We start from the raw sequence: 10,507 nt of genomic DNA, 5'->3' as shown, positions 1-10,507 counted from the left end.
GGAACTGGAGTTACAGATGGTTTAAGCTGTGTATGAGTGCTGGGAATTGAACCCAGAACCTTTCAAAGAATGGCCAATGCTCTTACCCACTGAGCCACCTCTCCAGCCTCTGACAGTAGCCACACTCTAAAGCTAGCCGCTTCTACTCTTTCCACTACAGAAGAAGGTCCTATTGGGGACCACTGGTGTAGACTTGCATAACTACACATACAAGCATTTTATTAATGGCAGTTTGGTTGTTACTAGAATTTGTAAGTTTAAGTATTGGTTGGTGAAAGCTAGTGTAATGGTTTAGCAGTGGTCAGGGAAATGGGAAGAGGGGGTGTGAGACAGGAAGAAGAACCTCTTGGTGATACATTGTAAATCTTGTCAAGTGCTTCTTTTTTTGGAGTTTGGGAAAATATGTGAGAAGGCAGCTTTGGCATCTGCTTCCTGAGAGCAGAAGCCTGGACTAAGAACCTCCCCACAGGCTGAGGATGCCATGAGAGGCAGAAGCTGCAAGTCAGCACGTACAGAGCTTACAGAGATTGGGGATTAAAGGGCAGAAGCAAGCCAGTGACGTCAGGGAGTACTGTGCCATCGTGGACCACTCTTGGGCTTGGGGATGGTGTGCCTCCTTCTGGCTTTGTTATGGTAGCAAATAGGTCTGAGAATGTCTGCAAGGTAAAGACAGACGTCCCCAACACTGAAGATCTGAGATTAAAGAGGAGAATGTTGGAATTAGATGTTTCAGTCTGTTTTCTGTTGCTATAAGAAAATACTGGAGGTGGTGATTCATTAATATGAGATTATTTATCTCATGGTTCTGGAGACTGGAAAGCCTAAGGGGATGGTAGTGATTATCTGGTGACCATCAGAGCATGGGAGAGCGCGTCATATGGGATGGTAGTGATTGACCATCAGAGCATGGGAAAGCACGTCATACATTGAGCTATGCAATGGTACCAGCTTAACACTCTCTCCCCCTCTCGCTCCCCCTACTCCTTTCCCCCTCTTCTTATCCCTCTCACCCTCCCCCCTTCTTCTTCCTGCTTGTATAGCTGCTAATACCATCACAGGGATGACAATCTCATTTCATCAACTCTAACTTACCTTCAACATTTGAGTCTGAGGTTGTTTACAAGCCTTATGACGTCATCCCAGGGAAAGGACATCTTACTGACCTCCCCTTAATGGTAGGAGAGAAGGGGGGCAGCCATCCTCTATGGTGTGAGTGGAGGAGGTGAGGGGTTGGGGGAGCACACTGAGAATGGGTTACAATTTCTTTGTAAATTTAGAGGAACAGCTAACTCCTCTGTATGGAAGAAAGGGAGATCTTAGACATTTTTTTTTTAAGTAAAAGATTTATGGAGAATAAGAAAAAGCCAAAGATTCATATGGAGATCAGCAAGAAAAATTAAATGTGAACCTACCTAATAGTCTCTTTTCAACAAGCTTGATTATATCACATTTATGTACAAAATTATCAGTTTGTGACTTCTGTATACATACTAGGACTGACTAGTCACCCTCCCTCATTTCTATTGTTTGATAAACTTCCTTACTATGACACATATTGGACCTTGCTGGTAGCCATTGATAATAAAAAGTGTAAGGAATAAACAGAGCATAAAAGAGTATCAGAGTTGTGTGGCACATCTGAATGACAGCCCAGTCCTCCAGCTAATCTCAGGGCAAGGAGATGTGATTGTCCCCATTCTATAGGTGAGCAAGTAGAGAGAGAGCGATGGCAGAACTGAATGCTCAGTTCACCATCTATATAGTTTGCACCTTAGGCCCTTTATGTTGATTCCTTTACTTTATAAAATTACTAAGAATATTAAATAAAATATCCTGTGGGAACAAACATTAGTGAACTAGGGTGCTCCATTGTTTTAGGAGCGAGCTGTGAGATCAGGGTCTTGCTACACAGCTCAGACTAACATCAAACTAGCACTTCTGCTTCCTAAGTGCAGGATCCCAGGTGTGCACCACCCCACCAGTTAGGGTGCTTGATGTTGGTAAAAACCCCTCGCAGACCATGAATTGCTAATTCTGCCATATGACTAGAAGCCATTGTGATTTGAGTTTCAGTCTGTCTCTTCCAACTAGATAAGTCTTGTGCTCCTGATGCAAGGATTCCAGTAACTTCTACCAGGTCAGAGTCATACTATGCAGTACAGCCTGGTGTTTAAAACAGGTGTTTTAAAATGGAGTAAACAGTACAGCAGAGATGGTGTCCTGAATGGGAATCCACCAAAATCATTGACATTCAACATACTGTGGGCTTCATACCCACACTCACTGTGGTCCACACCTTGCCAGTGGGACATTCTTGGGGACTGTCATTTAAAGACTCTATGAGTCTTTAAAGAGTAAATGAGTCTACCTGCTTTTTGCTTACTATGTGATTTTGGAAAATTCATTTTGTCTTCTGGTTCCTTGAAAGGAAATAAAGCAATAGCCTGCATTTCACAGAAGGTGCTAGGACAGACTGGAGAAAATGTGTCATGTTCCGAGCAACGCCTGGAGTCAGCCTTTCATGGCACATTAAACATTTCGCTGGTATGATTAACAAGTGGCAAGGGCAGTGGCGAGATGACAAGGCAGAAGATTGTGGGACCTAGAGAAGTCTCCTTTAGCAAGACTTCAGTGCACATCTAAAGACAGTGATTAATGAGACCACTTGTCCCTTGGGAGCAACACAGCAGGAGCACAGGTGCGCTGAGAGATCTGAACCCGGGGGTTGGGGGAGGGAAACTTGGACCGAATCCATCAGGGAAGGGCAGGAGACCAGCCTTGAACAGTCTCCTCAGTGTTCCAGGGTCACTCCAGCTATCTCTCTAAAGGCTCTAAATGACTTTTCCAGGCTCAAGCTGGAAATCCTCAAGCCTCCCCGATCCAAAGACACACTCCCTTTTTTACAGCTGTTGGAACCGCAGCTCATGTTTATTGGAAAAGCAGAACGTAAGGCATCTGTGCTCTCCACAGCTCTCCGAGTCATGGCTCCATCGCCTCTAAGCTTACCATTCCCTTGGGGGGGGGGGTGGGGGACGGTAACGAAACTGCTTTAACTTAATGTTCCCAGGGAGAATTAATGAGAAGGCACACCTATGTAGCACATTATGAATAGCACTGCTTAAAGAGGCTGCGTTGAGGAGGGTGGATAAAGATTGGTCCCAGAATAGAAGTTCCTTCCCATCATGCCCTGTCCAGCCATGGGCACAGACTTATCGCCACCCCCACCAATACTCTTGTGATACAAAGCACTTCTCACAGAGGCCTGGACTTCCTACAAGCCAAAAGGCAGCTGTGTGACAGTAATGGCCACCTTTATCAACATCGTGTGTCTGGAATGGGTTCTGGGTGCTTGATGGTATAGAGCCAGAGGATTGTTTCTGTTGGTGGGACAGTGTGGAAGGACATTGGATCTAGAGGGCCATTATCAGAAAAGATGAGCCAGTAGCCACTCAGCTGACTTCTCAGGAACACAGCTGGGACATGATCAAACTAGCCATGGGAAGGATAGTGAGAGCACCCTTGTTGATTAGAAGAAAGTGTCTGCTATGCAAATACTCCTATCGGGGTGCATGTAGACCTTTTATGGGAACCTGAGCAGAGTGTGTGTGCGTGTGTGTGTGCATGTGTGTGTGTGTGTGTGTGTGTGTGTTTCGGGGCAGAGGCTTGGAGGTTGCATAGAGGCTTGGGTTAGAATCCCTGGACAATGGCCCTTGTGAGCCCAGGTGGGAGCAGGGAGCTTCCTTCATCCCCCAGGCAGGGAGATGTGTTTGTAGATTAGAAAGTCTCAGTGTGTTAGGGTCAGTGCCGTTGAATTCAAAGACATGGCAAGCTGAGCAAACACAGAGTTAAGACTCTACAGTGGCTGAGCTTCATTCCAATTTGGGAATATGGGTGATGAAATATGGTATGTCCATAAATGCAATTACTCTTTAGAGTAAAACATCCTATAGGCAATCATGCCAGCCCTGAGGGGCTGGGGTTGGAAAACAGATATAATTTATCTTTACTAATTACTAGGTGCCTCAGCTCCTGGCCCACTTCCCTTACCTGTAATGAACTCATTAAGTCTTAACACTCTTCGGCTATGGGAGAAATGCTGACTGAGCTACGGGTGGGTGCCCTGCACAAATGTAGACACTGTTTCTAAAAACATGAGAAAAGGCAGAACACTCCAGAATGTGTTAGAACAGTGCATGTGTGTGCCAGCCCTGGTTACTGAGACTCAACGCCGACTCTCTTCTGAAATAAAAGAGTCCCGTGATATCTTTGTGTATGCCAAGGTTCTAGAATGTTCTCTCCCCAATTAAGGGCCTTCCTAGAGGCTGAGGGCCAGACTCAAGATCCTATTGCCTTCTGGTTTTTAAGGCTCTTACCAGGACAGAAAGAGGACACGCTGCACGTGGGATCTGAAGCCGAACAGCCAGTAAGGCCAGCACCCAATGGGAAAGAAAGCGCTTACCACTATACCCAGTTAGACTCTACCAATGCCTAACGGATATCTCCTCTAATGTTTGAAGTGAGTGCATATGCAGAGCCTGCATTTGTTATCAGTCAGCTGGCACAGGCAAGGCTGGCCTGCAGTCACCTGCAGCTGCTACCCACGCAGATAGGGGGCGCGCGCGGGCTCCCGGCCCAGAGCGTTGATGTGTTGCTGAGCACTTGCACCCCGCAGCTTCTCATTGAGTTTTTGGTTCACCAGCTCCAGGTGGCGGCTGTTCTTCCGTGCCTGCCGCAGAGATCTCTTGACCTTCTTGACCCGCTCTCGGAGCTGCCTGTTGCGCTTCTCCAGGGTGGCCACCTTCTGCTGCAGCTTCTTGACATGGTCCTCTTCCTCAAACAGGGCCTTCTGCACCGAGGAACACATGAGCTGAGGGCAAAAACAGTAGAAGGGAGGGGCAGGTGAGTCTCAGAAGGTGTGATGCCCGCTATGATGCCCGCAATGGCCTTCATCCACACGGGAATCCTGCCTGACCTCAGTACAAAGAGAACACCCACTCTGCTCTTCTTTGCAGGAATTTTCATTTAAAGTATACTCTAAACGTCTGTCACTGGCGGCAGGAGGAATGAGCTCCTTCCTATAAATCAGGAAGTATATGCACAAGGAAATGGAGTTCACAAGGAGGAGCCATAATTGTCTCTTGAACACGCAAACAGATGCTTAGCCTTGCTTGCAGAGGTAAAAGCAGTTTAAAGCCATGGCAGGTTATTATTTTCTATAGATTTATGGATGTTAGTGGATAGTAAGGCTTAGACTTAGGGCCCCTAGCATACAAACAAGTGTGCTCCCAGCTGCATCCTCAGCCCTCTTTTAACATATAGACTGCCAGAGTCAGGATGTGGGCACTACTGGACAATTTGTAGACCCCCATAAAGAGCGGATGGACTCTGTCAACATAAAAACTGTGTATTCTTTGACCTAGTAATTCTGAGACTTCATCTCACAGAAATACATTCACATGTGCAAACCATCAGGTATACAAACATTGTATGCTGTCTGTTACTTACTTCCCTGTGGGGTGGGTGTTGAAGATTAAACCCAATGGCCTCAGAGCATGCTAAACATGTGCTTGGCCACTGAGTTATATCCCATCATTTGTTCTTTGAAAGGCGACTTAAATAATTATCCAAGCCTATGATCCCAGCACTTGTAAGGCTGAGCCAGGATTGCCTTCCATTTGGGGGGTAAGACTGGGCTAAACAAGACTGCCTCCAATATGTATTCTTAAAAATGTAAAACCAAACACAAGGTTTTTGTTTTGTTTTAAAGGGTTTAAAACATCTTTAAAATGTCCACCAAAAGAGACCTGGCTCAAAAATCACAGTAGGGCTGAGAGCGCAGTTCAACTATAGAAACTTGTCCAGCAGGCACAGGATTACAGAAAAGTAAATCATTACATGACTGAAAAGCTTTATGCCTTTAAGGGAATAATGGGCTCCATAGTGAGGTGTTATTATAGAAAGCCCAGTGCAGGATGAGGTGGACATTGTGATATGAGCGCTATAGCACCTGATGCCGTGTACCTGTGCTTACACATGGGCATGTTCTTTCTGAGGGAATGCACAAGCAGCTGGTGACAGTGCTGTGTCCCAGGAGCAGAGAGGTCAAGGGTGTGGAGAGACTGAACCTTTTCCTTTTTTATTTTCCTTTCTCTTCTTCTCTTTTATTTATTTAATGTATATGAGCACATTGTAGCTGTCTTCAGACACTCCAGAAAAGGGCATCTGATCCCATTACAGATGGTTGTGAGCCACCATGTGGTTGCTGGGAACCATGCTCTTAACTGCTGAGCCGTCTCTCCAGCCATCTTTCTGGGTACTCCTTGAGTCTTGTGCTATAGCTAGATCCCACTCTCATAAGGAAGTGAAAGGTCTTCTTACCACTGCACATCACCTGCCCCCACCTGCTATCCATTACCAAAGGCCTGAGCATCACTGTCTTCTGCTTAGAAATAGTCTTTCAAATCGTTCAACCAACCATGTATAGAAGAAGAAGAAAAAGGGGCTGGAGAGATGACTCAGCAGTTAAGAGCACCGACTCCTCTTCCAGAGGTCCTGAGTTCAAATCCCAGCAACCACACGGTGGCTCACAACCATCTGTAATTGGATCTGATGCCCTCTTCTGGTGCGTCTGAAGACAGCGACAGTGTACTTATATATAATAAATAAATCTTTAAAGAAGAAGGAGAAGAAGAAGAAGAAGGAGGAGGAGGAGGAGGAGGAGGAGGAAGAGAAGGAGGAGAAAGAGAAGATGAAGAAGAAGAGGAGGAGGAGGAACAAAAAGAGGATAAAGAGGAAGAAGAAGAAAGAAGAAAGAAAAAGAAAAATCCTGGAAGTTCCTAAAACTATAATTTGCATTTACGTGCTAAGCACTACCCTGAATCCACATGCATGAGGTTTAAGCTTCCCCAGCTACACCCTGACAGCATCTCTCAGACCCTTAGTCTGTCTCTAACATCCATCGTTTAGGATATGTTCCCTATGCTTCTTTTGTGTACTTTGTAGGAAGACAACTGATGGATGCATTTCTGCTGGGGCATGTATAGACTGTTTGCCAGAAACCAATGCAGGGCACCAACTGTTTATACATGTTGTGTTAGGTGTTCTACATCATCCAGAGGTGTCTGTATACAAATTCAGTGCCACACTATACATAATACACAAGGAACTTGAGCATCTGCAGACTGTGGTTTCAGAGGCAGGATCCCAGGACCAGTGTCCTTCCTGTGCTGAGGGAAGAATGTGTTCATTTAGCCCCAGCCACCTCCACTGCAGTAGAGCTGTATTGTTAAATGTGTAGCCTTTTGTGGTGGTTTGAATATGCCTGGCCAGGGAGTGGCACTATTTGGAGGCCTTGTTGGAGTAGGTGTGGCCTTGTCAGAGAAAGTGTGTCCTTGTGGGCATGCAATTTAAGACCCTAGCTGCCTTAAAACTCTTAGCTACCTGGAAGCTGGTCCTCTCCCAGCTGCCTTAGGAACAAGAGGTGGAACTCTCAGCTCCTCTAGCCCCATGTCTGCCTGGATGCTGCCATGCTCCCACCTTGATGATTATGAACTGAACCTCTGAACCTTTAAGCCAGCCCCAATTCAATGTTGTCCTTTGTAAGAGTTGCCTTGGTCGTGGTGTCTGTTCACAGCAGTAAACCCTAACTAAGTCACCCTCAGGCCAGCTGTCCTGGTTTCTCACCGTTCCTCTTCGGCTTCCAAATGCAGTCAGGCAAGTTTCTTGACCTCACTGTGGTGGACTCTGCAAAGCACGAGCCACACTGGCTCTGGTTATCTTCCCTTTCCTCCAGAATTTGTAGTCAATGACTAGGTGTGACACAGGATTGGGAACTCCAGGGCCCCTCATCCTATCATGGAACATCTCTGAAGGGACATCTCAGCTTCACAGAGTCCCATGAGCTAGACTAGGGCCCCAGTGAGGTTGGAATTACAAATAGCTTTACCCTTTGACTGGTCCTTTATCATCTCTTGCCTCCTGTCCCCAGGCATTCCTCTAAAGCTAGGATTGTTCTCTGAAAATACTCTTGCTTGCTTCTCTCCTCTCAGAGTCTCCCCCTTCAGGAAGCCTGACTGGCCACCCACAGTTTCATCACATGTAACATAAGATTAAACACTGGGGTTGAAAGATTTAATGAGATTTTTCTGGAAAGTTTTTGGACTCATATCCTGATACATATTAAAGTCATTGCCAGCCAGTAGTTGAAAATACAGGGACGCGGTTTAAAACTGGACCTTTGTGGTCAGACCCTCTATACATCTCCAGTCTTGCTAACAGTTTTTGTACCACAGGCTTGCCCACAAAGTATGCTCACTCCTGGTTCTTCTGCCAGCTCATTGTGGTCCTTCCCAACTCCAAGTCTATGCCTTGATCTCTCTTCCTAGAGCACCAGTCTCCCAAAGCTCTCTCTGAACCTTCTTAAAAAGACAATCTCACATGACCCAAGCTGGTTTCAAAATTACTATGTAGCCCAGGCTATCCGTGAATTCCTGATCTTCCTACCTCAAGGCCTGAGTGCTGGGATTCTAAGCATATGCCACCATATCTAGCTGTCTGGCAATCTCATAAGCCCTTTGTGGGCCTGCTTTCACATTCTCTCTCCTGCAGTTATTCATACTAGGGATAATGAGTCTCCATGCCCTTGGCAGATCACAATTTCTTCAAGATCTAACTCAACATTGGCCTGTGGGTTCTTGTTGCCTAGCATTTTTTGGATATATGAAAAAAATGAGCCAGTGTTCCAAAATTGTCATTTTAATAGTTTTAAGCTCCTAGAATGTCAACGTTTCAGAGAGGCCACATATGAAATATCAACTTCTTCTGGCCAAAATGACACACCCTCACCAATCTCTCTCTCTCTCTCTCTCTCTCTCTCTCTCTCTCTCTCTCTCTCTCTCTCTCACACACACACACACACACACACACACACACACACAAAGAAGAGAAAATTTGTACAAGAACCTTAAGGAACTCGTTATTTCTATCATATATGGGTGAGTAAGTATGACCTATATATTTTAAAATTCTATAATATCTAGGTAGCTAGGAGAAACACTTTGTATCCATTCTCCTTATATTGAGGTCCTGGAAGGAGTTACGGTAGATTTTTCAAGAATAGCATGAAAGAAGATGATAAACAGTGTCTACCAAAACAGGAGATCCAGGTCTTTCCCTTCAAACAGAATCCATTAGTATGTCCTAGACTATCACATCAAGGAGGAGTTGAAGGGATCATGAGGCATGAGCAATCACCATGGACAAAATTTGTCCTAGGTCCACAACATTCCTAGACCCAAGGGCAATGAAGTCCCTAGTCTAGGGACTCCAGGGCAAGAAAAGCACAAATAAAACAGCCAGCCAAGAATGCCCTGATAATGACCTGAAGAAAGCAAGATGAGTCTGAGAGGCAGCAAGCTGTCTTGGGGGTTGGGTGGGTGTAGTAAAGGTAGAAATGATAAGTTCCAAAGCAAGGTTAAATGTGCTTCTTGGTGAATCATCCTGTGGTCCTCATGGCTTTTCCATCCCCCCAGAGAAGCAAAGAAAGATATCAAAGGACTCACAGAACTTGTCCAATGCCACCAGTAGCAAAGTCCTACACCAAGACTACTATCACACAAGTCTCTCCTCTTCAGCAAAGATGACAAGTGCCTTGAGACAAGACCATGACATAAGGAAGCTGCTGCCCATAAAAGCTAACGTGGTTCTCCTGGGTTCTAGCCACCACCGCTCCCTCAAAGTGAGCATTCCTAAGAGGAGAACTATGCTCTTCAAATACATGTTTCTTTAAGAAACTCCTGTTTTCTGAGCGGGTAGGGGCCCCCTGGACCTCCCGAATGTGGGAAGGATTATGGGAGGGGGTGACTGGGAGGCAGGCAGTGATCGAGATCTAAAGTGAATACGTAAAAAAATATAATTAAATTAAAAAGAAACACCTAAAAAACAAAAGAAAGAAAAAGAAAAGAAAAAAACCTCCTGTTTTTGGAATACTTTCCAAATTAACTCAATCTCTTAACATTTTCTGGAAAAAAAAAAGCCAAATATGCTATTTGCTCATTTAGCTTTGAGGTACTTTTTTCAGTAATTTAAGCTGCAGAGGGGGAAGGCTTGGCTGGGCTGGAGCAGGTATTACACATTGGCTTTGAAGAAGAATCAACAGAAGGATCCTGGGAGGAGCCTGGAAGCCACACTTTCCCCAGCCCATCCCTGCAGAATTCCTGCACTTTCCCCAGGCTAAACTGGGAAGCTGGATGCCTAAGCATCTCCACTTGGCCTGTAGCAGAGTTTTATCTGGAAGTTTCCATGTGTCTGAGAGAATGCCTGATTTGGGGCAGATGGGCAAACTGCCATGAGGTGGAGATTGTTCTCTGACGTGTAACAAGTGAGGCTGAGGTGGAGATTGCTCTCTGACGTGTAACAAGTGAGGCTGAGGTGGAGATAGCTCTCTGACGTGTAACAAGTGAGGCTGAGGTGGAGATTGTTCTCTGACGTGTAACAAGTGAGGCTGAGG

General features: G+C 45.6%; 1 protein-coding gene across 2 annotated transcripts in view; it reads right to left on the bottom strand.

Moving 5' to 3' along the window:
• Positions 1-396: 396 nt before the first annotated feature.
• The window catches only part of Ccdc3 (coiled-coil domain containing 3), a 117,670-nt gene continuing 107,559 nt past the window's right edge, over positions 397-10,507 (bottom strand). For both annotated transcript variants that reach the window (XM_031359053.1, XM_031359054.1), the window contains exon 3: positions 397-4,867. In XM_031359053.1, coding sequence (XP_031214913.1) covers positions 4,595-4,867 — 273 coding nt within the window. In that variant the 3' untranslated portion in view covers positions 397-4,594. The remainder of the gene's footprint in view (positions 4,868-10,507) is intronic.

Source organism: Mastomys coucha, unplaced genomic scaffold, assembly GCF_008632895.1.
Source record: "Mastomys coucha isolate ucsf_1 unplaced genomic scaffold, UCSF_Mcou_1 pScaffold7, whole genome shotgun sequence".
NCBI lineage: Eukaryota > Metazoa > Chordata > Mammalia > Rodentia > Muridae > Mastomys > Mastomys coucha.
This window is presented reverse-complemented; position numbering and strand designations above follow the sequence as displayed.